Source organism: Amblyomma maculatum, chromosome 10, assembly GCF_055883805.1.
Source record: "Amblyomma maculatum isolate TAMU_Amacu chromosome 10, ASM5588380v1, whole genome shotgun sequence".
NCBI lineage: Eukaryota > Metazoa > Arthropoda > Arachnida > Ixodida > Ixodidae > Amblyomma > Amblyomma maculatum.
Genome location: NC_139353.1, coordinates 18,611,199 through 18,623,809, shown reverse-complemented (window position 1 = coordinate 18,623,809; position 12,611 = coordinate 18,611,199). Strand labels below are relative to the sequence as shown.

At 48.8% G+C, this 12,611-nt stretch overlaps 1 protein-coding gene across 1 annotated transcript; it reads right to left on the bottom strand.

Annotated features, from left to right (window-relative positions):
• Positions 1 to 4,280: 4,280 nt before the first annotated feature.
• On the bottom strand, positions 4,281 to 10,379 carry LOC146175740 (uncharacterized). The gene has a single exon (XM_084582108.1). The coding sequence runs from the start codon at positions 10,026 to 10,028 to the stop codon at positions 5,481 to 5,483; it is 4,548 nt and encodes a 1,515-aa protein (XP_084438234.1). The 5' UTR covers positions 10,029 to 10,379; the 3' UTR covers positions 4,281 to 5,480.
• Between the last annotated feature and the right edge of the window lie 2,232 nt (positions 10,380 to 12,611).

Here is a 12,611-nt window from a genome sequence, read left to right as displayed (position 1 = left end):
TTAATATACTGCTACATTTGGTGGATAATGAGTTCTGAGCAAGGGAGCGTTTGAATACGACAGATGACACTACTCTCGCTAATACAGGTGATGTTCAATAGAGGCACCAAATAACCTAGCGTTTAGACAGGATTTTAGAACGAAATGTACAAGCATCAGATTTCGGACAAGCGCTTACGAACTGTCAGTTCTCTTAGCGCATGGCGATCATAAAGGGCTATACTATTACCTAGAAGGAAGCTGGCGGCAATGTACATCATCCGTCACGGACTCTCTAAGCATCATGGGCCCACAAGCAAGCTGCCTGGTGCGGAACTGTCACTTCTTGTGCATAGAGCGGGATTATTGAGCTGACTCCTTCTCAACACGCTGTACAATCGTTTAAACAGATACACAATATTATTGTGAGGGTCGGATATATCCGTGTAGGAAATGTCTCACTTTCAGTTAAGAGGGCATGAACTTGAGTTAATAGTGCCAATACGGCAGTATATCCATGTCTTATTTCAGCGTGGGTTGCCACAGATTGCATGTTTTCTAGCTTACCTTGACTGTCGATGATGCGTAAACCAAAACACAACTTCAATCGAAGCTCAGGATATTTCGACAAGCTACGGTTATGTTACCCGCGAATTTCAAAGCCAGGCGCTGGCGACGGATCGAATGCCCAAACAACTTCGCGAATTCAATCGCGGAAATATCGGCATCATGCGACTGTCGAGAAAATCCAGCATGTCATTTGTGATGGCAGGGGTTCCCACTTCGTTCTTTATGGTTTCTTTGCAAACGCCATTTGCGAAATACGAGGAGGTTGTCACAGCTGTCACTAGGCGCACGCAGATGGCTTTCTCGAGGCAGGAACATGGAGCGCAAAAACGACATTGGCAGAAACGTAATAGCAGACGACACGAAAAGAAAGCTCCTGTTTCCGGAAATATCAAAGGAAGTTTCGAAAGTGTTCGAAAAAAAAAATAGATATTTAATAATTACAAAAATACGTCTATTGAGGGCAAATAGTGTCTCTGGCCAATAAGAAAGATGACCATCACTTTCCCATACAATAACTTACAGTTATGTCCTTATATTCTCATTTATAAAAAATTATAGCAGTAATACCAAATTTTAGGAATTTGTAACTGCAAAACAATATTTGTATCTACAACACTTTTAGCCACGTTGGTAGCTATGATGTCTGCAGCAGTGGCCTCCAAGATGTAGAGCATCCATGTGCCTTAAGGGTTTTTTAATTAACTCGCACACACGCTGCCACTAGCTTTCTGTCTAACTAAAAGAACTTTTATTTTTAACAGACTGACGCTGAATATCCTTCAGCGAAGGCGAGTAATTTATATCCTCTTCCAGACGAAAGCCCAAAGAGTAGAGGCCCACCAAGTCCCCCCGGTGAGTCCGACTATGTTTCATCAAATAAGGATTCATATAATATTGTGAAGGCTTCCAATGTAGGGATAGAGAGAGGCATGAAGATAGAATTCATCTAGAATAGAAAGCAAAATAATTAAGCATTCATAAAAGCCTCAGATCGGACGTCAAAAACGGCTTCTTATGGTCAAATCGTTCATCATAGACTGGGTATTTATTCCGGTCTTCGCTCCCAGGAAGAAGCCCCTGGACGTGAAATGCGGCTGCGGCATGGTTTAGTTAGAAATTGCATAGTTATGAGACTAGCGCTGAATATCCTTCAACGAAGGCGAGTAATTTCTAACCTCTTTCAGGCCAAAGTCGACATGGTGGACGCTCACCTAGTTCCCAAGGTGAGTCCGTCTATGCTTGATCACATAAGAATTCCTATAGTACTTTGAACAGTTTCATTGAAGAGAGAGAGGGAAGCATGTCGACATAATTCGTCTAGAACAGAAAGCAAAATGATTAATCATTCAGGAAAACTTCTCATAGCGGACGTAGAAAACGGCTTCCTATGGGCAAATCGTTCATCGTAGACGAGGGTTTTATACTACTCTTCGGCCCGAGGAGGAAGCGCCAGCATGTGCAATGAGGCTTCGGTGTGGTTCAGTAAGAGGTTCCGTGGTTATGATACTGGCGCTAAATATTATTCAGCGATTGAAGGCGATTAATTTGTAACCTCTTTCTGGCCAACGCCCACAAAGTACACGCCCACATACAGCGCGTTTCACAATTAGAGGCGCGATGTAGAATGTTTCTCCCAGCTAAACCGTGGAATCCTCACCGTTCAAATTTTGCACAGAAAGGGCATTTTGTCGCTAGTATTTTTTAATACCAAATTTGTTTGGGGTACTTGCCTGATTCGATCAAAAGAAGTCAGATGTTCCCATCTTATGCGGCGGCGACAACGCCAGACGAGCCACTGCCCCAATAATGGTACTGGTGGCGCCACCTCATGCTGCTTACAACAACTCAAACCTTCTGCCAAAACATTCGCCCGCTCTTTTTCTGCTACAGAGTTGTTGTAAGCAGCATGAGGTGGCGCCACCAGTACCATTGTTGGCGCAGTGGCTCGTCTGGCGTTGTCGCCGCCGCATAAGATGGGAACATCTGACTTCTTTTGATCGAATCAGGCAATTACCCCAAACAAATTTGGTATTAAAACATACTAGCAACAAAATACCATTTCTGTGCAAAATTTGAACTGCGAGAATTCCGTGGTTTAGCTGGAAGAAGCATTCTACATCGCGCCTCTAATTGTGCAACACCCTATAGTTCCGAAGATGAGTGCCGAAAATACTTGATCAAATAAGGCTTCATATAGTACTGTTAAGGCTTCCATGGCAGAGGGAGAGAGAGAGGAGGTCATGTAGATAGAATTTGTCAAGAACAGAAAGCAAAATGATTGAGCATTCAGGAAAAGCCTGAGAGCGGGCGTCAAAAATGGCTTCCTATGGGCAAATCGTTCATCATAGACGGAGGTTTAATTCCGGTATTCGACCTCGGAGGAAGCCCCAGCACGTCAAATGAGGCTGCGGTCTGGTCCAGTTAGAATTCTATGGTTATGACACCGGTGCTGAATATCCTTCAACGACGGAGAGTAATTTATAACATCTTCCAGGCCAAAGCTCACGAGGTGGACGCCCATCAAGTCTCCAAGGTGAGTCCGACTATGCTTGATCAAATATGTCTTCATATGGCACTCTGAATGGTTCCATGGCAGAGAGAGAGGGGGGCATGCCAATAAAATTCCAGTAGAACGGAAAGCAAAATGATTAAGCATTCAAAAAACGCTTCAGAGCGGACGTCGAAAACAGCTTCCTCTGGGCAAATCATTCATTTTAGACGGGGGTTTTATTCGGGACTTCAGCCCCAAGAGGAAGCCCCAGCACGTGAAGTGAAGCTGCGGTCTGGTTAAGTTAGAAATTCTATGGTTACGACACTGACGCTAAATACCCTTTAAAGAAGTCAAGAAATTTATAACCTCTTCCAGGCCAAAGCCACCATCGTGGACGCTCACATAGTCCCCAAGGTGAGTTCGTCTATGCTTGATCACATAGGCTTCCTATAGTACTATAAAGGGTTCCGTGTCAGAGAGAGAGGGGGGCATGTCGATAGCATTCATGTAGAATAGAAAGCAAAATGATTAAGCATTTAGGAGAAGCCTCGCAGCGTTAGCCAAATTGGCTTCCTATGGACAAATCGTTCGTCATAGACGAGGGTTTAATTCGGGACTTCCCCCAGAGAGGAAGCCCTAGCACGTGAACTAAGGCAGCTGTCTGGTTCCGTTAGAAATTGTATGATTATGATACTGGCGCTGCATATCCTTCAACAAAGGCGAGTAATTTAAAACCTCTTCCAGGCCAAGGCCGACGTGGTCGACGCTCACCTAGTCCCGAAGGTGAGTCCGTCTATGCTTGATCCCGTAAGGTCTCCATAGTATTGTGAAGGGTTCCATGGCAGAGAGAGAGGGGGCATGTCGATGTAATTCATGTAAAACGGAAACCAAAAGGATTAAGCATTCAGAAAAAAGCTTTAGAACGGACGTCTAAACGGCTTCCTAAGGGCAACTCGTTCATCCATTCGAGACTTCTCCTCAAAGAGGAAGCCCCAGCACGTGAAGTGAGGCTGTGGTCTGGGTTAGATAGAAATTGTATATTTATGACACTGGCGCTGAATATCCTTCAACGAAGGCGAGTAATTTGTAACCTCTTCTGGGCCAAAGCCGACATGGTGGACGCTGTTGTGCCGGTGGGGTTATCACACAGTAGCCCACCGTCAACAGGGTTCTGCCAAGGAGCTGGTAACGCAGCGCTCGTCACCCGTTTCGTGAACGAGGGCTGTCAGCTTCCTGGGCGGTAGCGATGAATCCGAGTCGGCGTTGGTGAGATGAAGAAAAGGCTTTATACACTATTTACATGTATTTACACAACAAGATCGGCTCTGGGGCCGAAAGCTAACATAGCCATACGCGACTGTTCTCGCGCAGCGACGGCCGGGGAGATTCCGCCGCGTCCGCACTGTCAGGGGGCGAACTGCTCCCGATGGACGCTAGTGACGAACTCACACTCGGAGTCTCGAACGGAAGCACTTGAGACTCCGTTGCCGAGAACCGTTGACGCTCAAAATGGTCCAATCCGACGGCAGCACTTTCGCAGGGCCAATGGGAGAGCTTGCTGCGCTCTCGCTTCAAATATGCCGCGGGGCGAGAAGGGGTTCACCGTCAGGGCCACGGCGCGCCGTGCTGTCTGGACGTTCAGCGCATGTTAAAACACGTCGCTTCTGTCCCTTTGGTACGGCTCGCCTCCAGTGCATTGGTGCTTTGCAGAGAAGTATCCAAAGTTTGTGAAGGAGGCGTTCGCCGAAGAAGTTTGGCGTCCGGCTGAATTTCTAGGCGGCTTTGGCCAGGCACAACAGCACCCCCGCCATCAGACAATGCGCCGGGAAGACGAGCTGCTCGCATGTGGCTCGGATGCCGGGCGCGCTCGTTCGCCAGGTTCCTCCAAGCTCACGTACAGTGTCCGGGCGCCAGGTAGCCTCACGTGCCTCGGGTTCCACTCGCCAGGTCAGGATCTCTGCCGACAGCCTTGTTGCTGGGGCACGTCGACCAACTTCGCTCGGGTCGCTCCGATGCCCTTGCCACTCGCCACTGGTAACGGTAGACTGTTCTGCGGCTTGCGAAACCGACCGACAACAGGCAACACCCAACACAAGCAAGTACCCTCGGTCACCCGTCAAACACCAGACATAGGCAAAATTTCAAATTCAATTAGCTAAATTGTTGTCCCCTTTTTGCTCCCACTACAACAAGAGACAAGTGTATACGATGCAGTACACAAGGTTCAAACAACAATTTTGCGCATTAAGGATACATTAAATAGCAAAAAAAGATTAATAATCAGTAATAGAAAAGAGTCTCCTTGAAATCACTTGGACCGTAGACCATGACTGAGGAAGCAAGGAGGTCCTTTAATTTTTCCCAGTCTGCCCGCGAACATAACAGTCCGTCGCGAAGCAAGAGAAGGTAAGCAACGCGGAGTCACTGCAGGAAGCGCGGCCTAGAAGGCCCGACTTAGAGCGTCTGCGTTCGCGTTCAACCTCCCCTTTTTATAGCGGACAACGAGATTGTGCTGCTGGAGTGTCATGCTCCACCTCAGCAAACGGCCGCTTTTAGACGACATGTTACTTAACCATGTTAGCGGGCAGTGATCCGTTTCCACAATAAACTTAGAACCGGAGACATAGCAGGCGAGCCTTTGAACGGCCCACACCAGGCAGGCGCACTCTTTTTCAGAGGTGCTGTACGCCTCTTCTCTACAACTGAGTTTGCGGCTCAAGAATAAAACTGGTCGTTCATGACCATTAGCATCTTCTTGGCATAGCACCGCTCCCATGCCGCGATCACTCGCGTCACACTGAATAATGAAGCCCTTGGAAAAGTCTGGCGCCGTTAGAACTGGCTTATTGCTCAAGGCTTGTTTCAGCCTCTGAAACGCGTTCTCTTTCTCCGAGTCCCACATCACTTTGACGGGCTCAGATTTCCGGAGTGCGTCTGTTAGCGGGCTGGCAAGGTCAGAGTAGTCTCTCACATAGTGTTGGTAATAACCAGCTAAACCCAAAAAGGCCCTTATCTCAGTCTTAGTGGTTGGCCGGGGATAGTTCACAATAGCTGCTACCTTGATGTCTGAAGGTCTACGCAGGCCGCGCCCCACCACATGGCCCAGATAAGTCACTTCCGCACAACCTAGGTGACATTTAGCCGGTTTCGCAGTAAGACCCGCCTCTTTCAACCTGCTCAACACGACTCGCAAGTGCTCCACATGTTCCTCCCAAGTATCTGAAAAGATGGCCACATCGTCGAGGTATGGTAACGCGAAATCGCCCAAGCCATGAAGCACTCGATCCATCAGACTGGAGAAACAATACGGCGCGTTTTTGAGTCCAAAACTCAACATAACTGGGCGGAACGTTCCGAATGGAGAAACAAATGCGGCGTAACGGCTAGCTTGTTCTGTAAGAGGTACTTGCCAATAGCCTCTGACTAGGTCTAGCGTAGAGATGTAATTTGCCTTCGACACTGTCTCCACCCTTTCTTCCAGGTTCGGTATTGGATATGTCTGATCTCGGGTTATCGCGTTCAAACGCCGATAATCGACGCATGGCCTCGGATCTTTTCCTGGGACCTGGACTAGTATTAGGGGCGATGTGTAGTCGCTCTCACTTGGTACTATAACCCCCAAGTCACGCATGCGCTGGATCTCTTCAGCCATGATTTTCTTTTGCACAGGTGAACATCGATACGGTTTACTACGAATCGGTTCCTGCGATGTCAGCTCGATGTCGTGCTCTACGACCGTTGTTTTTCCGGGACGGTTCGAAAAAACCTCTTGAAATTCTGAAACGATTCCCTTTAAATCTTCCTTTTGGGTGGCGCCTAGACGTGCGTCCAACATCAACTGATCCAACATTACCTCTAACCCACACGCTCTCATGTCGGCCGTCGTCAGGATTTCCTCCCCTTCCTCATCGGCCGCGTTCAAAGTCAAGTTTACAATTGCCTGACGCTGAATGTATGGTTTCATCAGGTTGCTGTGATAAATTTTGTTGGGCCGTCTTCCCAATTTCACTTCATAGTTAGTATCAGAAAGCTTCGATACAATCTTTGCTGGCCCTTCCCATTGAACTTCGAGCTTGTTTTTCTTTGAAGGCCGAAGAAGCATCACTTGGCTGCCTACCTCAAATGTGCGTTTTTTTGCTGACTTGTCGTAGTACTCCTTCGACAAGATTTTCGCCGCCTTCATATGGCTTTCTACAATATCCTTTGTTTTCCCCAGCCTCTGAAGTAGGTTGAGGACGTATGAGACTACATTTGAGTCTTCCTCGCCGCCCTCCCAAGACTCTCGCAGCATGCGCAGCGGAGTTCTCAAGCTTCGGCCATACACAAGCTCTGCTGGGCTAAAACCTGTGGTCTCGTGGGGAGCAGATCTCAAGGCGAACATAGCGGCGGGAATGCAGGCCTCCCAATCACACTTGCGCTCAAAACACAGGGCTCTCAATATTCGCTTGAGTACCGAGTGCATTCGTTCCACGGGGTTAGATTGCGGGTGATGGATCGAACTGTGCACCACTCTGATTCCGCATTTATCCAAAAAGGTGGAAGTTAAGCAGCTGGTGAATACGCTGCCGTTGTCACACTGAATCTCGGAAGGGAACCCTACGCGTGCGAAAATTGAGAGCAGAGCGTCCACGACCTGGGGAGAATTTAGCTCCTTAAGTGGTACCGCCTCTGGGAACCTGGTCGCGACACACAGGGCAGTCAGAACATACCGGCAACCGTTCGTTGATCCCGGCAGAGGACCTACAATATCGATCACCAGTCGCCGAAAGGGTTCTGTTATGACTGGCACCAACTTCATTGGCGCCTTCCATTTGTCAGTGGATTTGCCCACTCTCTGGCAGGTGTCACAAGAGCGCACGAATTGTTCAACATCTTTCCAACAATACGGCCAATAAAACTCCTGAGCAATTCTAGCTTTGGTCTTTTTCAAGCCAAGATGTCCTGCCCACGCATTTTCGTGCGCGAGTTCCAGTAACTGCCCGCGATACTTCCGAGGAATCAAAAGCTGCTCATATTTGAGACCCTGCTTATCTGTGTAGCTGCGGTACAATAAGCCTGATCTCTCATAAAATTCAACTCCCTTTTTCCTCACACCCAGTTTGACGCTTTTCATTAAATCGGCGATCGAGCAGTCTTCCTGCTGCTCGAGAATGAGAGTTTCCTTTTTAACTGCAGCCAGCGCTTGCCAGCCGGTGGAAATCGGAGCGAGAGTTGAGCTCGCGTCGCCTGGCGGCGCCGCGTCTACAGCGCAGGCATCATTCTCAGCCACGTCCAAACACGGCTCGCTCACACCTTCTCCCGCGCTCCGCGTTCCCTGCCGTGCCGTCTCACCACTCAAGTTACCCTGCTCGTCCGGTGTGCCGCAGCGCGGTTCGCTCACCGATGCAAGATCAAGTTGCCTCGACAGATTGCGCGCTTTGGATCGCGTGAGGGCCATGTACGCCACGTCGGCAAAGAATGATTTGCCCTGTTCCTTTAGAAGCTGCTCCGAGCTGTTTGAGAAGAGGTAGGGAAATTGCTCCGGGAGGGCGGCAGACACAGCGGCTTCTGTGTTTAGTTTACCAAATTCTCCTTCAATGGTGACCATCGCAATCGGTAGACAGACGCTCTGCTGCTCGGCCACTTGCTGTATCCAAGCGCATTCTCCCGTAAACTCGCTCGGGGATACCAAAGACTGGTGGACAACGTCCATAGTTGCTGCCGAGTCCCGAAGTGCTCTGCATTTTTTTCCGTTTACCTTAATCTCCTGCATATATGGCTCCAACAGACGCAGGTTTTTGTCTGTTTCCCGAATGGTCGCCAACACAACTCTCTGTTTGCAGTACGCTGCAAGGTGCCCTTCCCTTTTGCAGTTATAGCATTTCAACGGTTTGCGTTTTTCAAAAGAACGTGTCGCATCGTTGCCCTGTTTGGGAACATCATTAGCCCCCTGAGACTCATTCTGCCTCTCCCTTACAGTTTCTTTTGTAAGAGACGAGTCTTTACGAAACTCACGACGCGTGAATGGCTTCCGTTCGTCGGACCTCCTCGGAAAGCCATCTTTCCTGTCAGTTTTCTCTACGCGCACTGCCTTGTTGTGCAAGCTTCGGCGGGCGTAATATTCTTCCGCTAACTCTGCTGCCTTGTTTAGCTTAACCTCCGTTAGCTTATCTAGCAACCAGAGCCTGACATCATCATCGATACAACGGTAGAATTGCTCTAATGCGATGCATTCCACGAGCTTATCGCGATCGTTGTAAACCTCTTCGCCCTTGAGCCACTCAACTAGGTCGGCCTTCAGACGGAACGCGAAGTCAACATGCGACTCCTTACCCTTATGAGCATATCGGAACCTCTGCCGGAAGGCTTCAGGCGACAATTTGTACTTCCGCAGTAGTGCCTCCTTGACATCACTGTAGCTTTCGAAAGCCTCTTTCGACAGGCACGTGATTACGTCAGATGCCTCCCCGGGAAGCAAAGCCAACAAATTCTGTGCCCAGAGGGATGGCTCGATGTCATTCCGTTCGCACACATGCTCAAATTTTACGAGGAATTTAGCCATATCCTCGCCAATAGCAAAAGGCGGTAGTTGATCACGGATTTTGGGACTGTTAGAAAGGACTGTCGCAGAAGCCAAGCTAGGCGCTGGCGAGCCTTTGTGAAGCTCCAACTCTATCCTTTTACGCTCCAGCTGTATATTCGCCTCACGCACCCGCAATTCTTTCTCGCGAAGTTCCCTCTCCTCCTCTTTCTCGCGACGTTCCTTCTCCTCTTTCTCGCGACGTTCCTTCTCCTCCGCCTTCTCGCGACGTTCCTTCTCCTCCTCTTTCTCGCGACGTTCCTTCTCTTTTCTCTCTTGAATATCATCCCAGGCCTCTGCGGCTTCCTCAACCGTCACTTCTTCTGCCTGCATGATCTCAAGAATTTCCTTTTTTCTTTTTGTTGAGCCCAAATCGATGCCCAACTCCTCACAAATTTGGAGAAGTTCTTTGACCTTGTAACTCTCCATCTTTTACCGGCCTCTTGTTGTTTGCCTTTTTAGAATAGTGTACTTTACGTTCGCTATCTCGCTCCTAGCAAGAGATGCGCAAGCCTTTCTCACACTGATTCCCTTCTCAGCATCCCCTGGTTTTCAAAACACTTCCTGTAGGCTTGAAACACGCAAGGTTAACACAATGCTACGCTCAGCCTTTCTCTAAGCTACCCTGTGTGTTAGAGAAGTCTGGCGTTTGAGGGAAACTTCAGGTACTCACCGCGCCGAGGTGCCTGACGCCGGTCAATCCCGCAGCTGCCATCCAATGTTGTGCCGGTGGGGTTATCACACAGTAGCCCACCGTCAACAGGGTTCTGCCAAGGAGCTGGTAACGCAGCGCTCGTCACCCGTTTCGTGAACGAGGGCTGTCAGCTTCCTGGGCGGTAGCGATGAATCCGAGTCGGCGTTGGTGAGATGAAGAAAAGGCTTTATACACTATTTACATGTATTTACACAACAAGATCGGCTCTGGGGCCGAAAGCTAACATAGCCATATGCGACTGTTCTCGCGCAGCGACGGCCGGGGAGATTCCGCCGCGTCCGCACTGTCAGGGGGCGAACTGCTCCCGATGGACGCTAGTGACGAACTCACACTCGGAGTCTCGAACGGAAGCACTTGAGACTCCGTTGCCGAGAACCGTTGACGCTCAAAATGGTCCAATCCGACGGCAGCACTTTCGCAGGGCCAATGGGAGAGCTTGCTGCGCTCTCGCTTCAAATATGCCGCGGGGCGAGAAGGGGTTCACCGTCAGGGCCACGGCGCGCCGTGCTGTCTGGACGTTCAGCGCATGTTAAAACACGTCGCTTCTGTCCCTTTGGTACGGCTCGCCTCCAGTGCATTGGTGCTTTGCAGAGAAGTATCCAAAGTTTGTGAAGGAGGCGTTCGCCGAAGAAGTTTGGCGTCCGGCTGAATTTCTAGGCGGCTTTGGCCAGGCACAACAACGCTCAACTAGTCCCCAAGATGATTCCGTCTATGCTTGATCACATAAGGCTTCCTATAGTACTGCGAACGGTTTCATGGCAGACAGAGAGGGGCATGCCGATACAGTTCATGTAGAACAGAAAGCAAAATGATTAAACATTCAGGAAAAGCCTCAGAGTGGGCATCATAAACGGCTTCCTATGGGCAAATCGTTCATCATAGACGGAGGTTTTACACCAGTCTTCCCTCCCAGGTGGAAACCCCAGCACGTGAAATAAAGCTTCGATGTGGAAAGGGTGGCTGATGGAAACGTATGGCGTTAAAAATGTGTTCTCCCGGCTGGGGGACTGCGACAGGTCCTGTGCTACAGGGGATTACGTCGGTTTACCTGTACACCTGCGATGAAGTAGGCAGGCTCAGGAAACTCAAATGATCAGAAAGAACAGGCGGCAGCGAATGAGAACTTCGATTTGAGGCAGTGTGTCCAGGGCCCCGAATTCTGCGTAAGCTGACGTGGCTACCGCGTGAGACCTACACAATATGGGCTAAAGCAAATAAGTAGTCCCGCACGGCGCGAAATACGAGGACAGAAAGCAGAAAGTTTAGAATATAGAGGAAGACACCAGACAAAAGATAAGAAAACAGCAACAAAAAGGCAGTCAATCTAAAAAAAGAGAAACTCTGAGAGAGAGGGAGTAAGAAGGCAGGGAAAGAAAACGCCGGAGCCAAGGATGAGTGAGCAAAGAGATCAAGAAATGCAGAGCAGAAGGTATAATACGTTATGGAAAACGGTCAAAAACTGATAAACTGAGGATCAAACAAGGGGGCGGGGGAGGCAAGAAATTAACAATAAGAGGCAATAAAAAGTAATCAGAAAGAAATGTAGCTTGTTCTTTCGTTTTCATTTTACCCTGGTAAGGTTCGAGACGCTATTAAACGATTACTCAATGGCGGCAAGCACCTATAACAAATTCAGATATTTATATGGATACCCTGAACCATGACGGCAGCATAGTCTTACACAAAGGGTTTTCCTACAACTGGTAACGTGATATAAGCAGACGTCATCTAATACGGCAGAGCAGAGCACGCTTTGGTATGAAAGCGGCTGAAGATGGTGCACAAAATTATCTGCGCTGTAAACTAGCCTTCCCGCATGAGCAAGACTCAATGATGCGCTTTAGTTACGAGTTCAGGACACGAAAGGTTCTTTTTTAAAAACTGTCTGCTTAATGCCTTTGATTGCACTAAGTACGCGTTTTCCGTGGAACACTGTGTGTTCCACCTTTGATGGTTATTCAAGCATAAATATAGGAGGGGGGGGGGGGTGGGGGGGGGGGGGGGGGGGGGGGGTGAGAGAGATCCGCACTTGTTTCAGTTCTCATTACAGTGTTAAAATAGGATGATTAGAGCATGCTTTCGAACCATTGCATGGCGGGTATATACTTTTGGGGTAGTCTGTGACTTTCTACAAGACATCATAAAATTCTTGTTAACAGTCTGCAAGCTGAATTACGCTCTTATGGCTTCAATTCATGGATCTGGGCTACTAACTATTGGCACTGTAATCACATTTTTGATATATTATATCCTTGAGAGTGTACTATTCACAGCTTGCTTAGAGGAACTATTCAGAG

Bases quoted from the DNA above. Each gene is read 5' to 3' on its own strand.
- LOC146175740 (XM_084582108.1), bottom strand. From the start codon at position 10,028: ATGGAGAGTTACAAGGTCAAAGAACTTCTCCAAATTTGTGAGGAGTTG.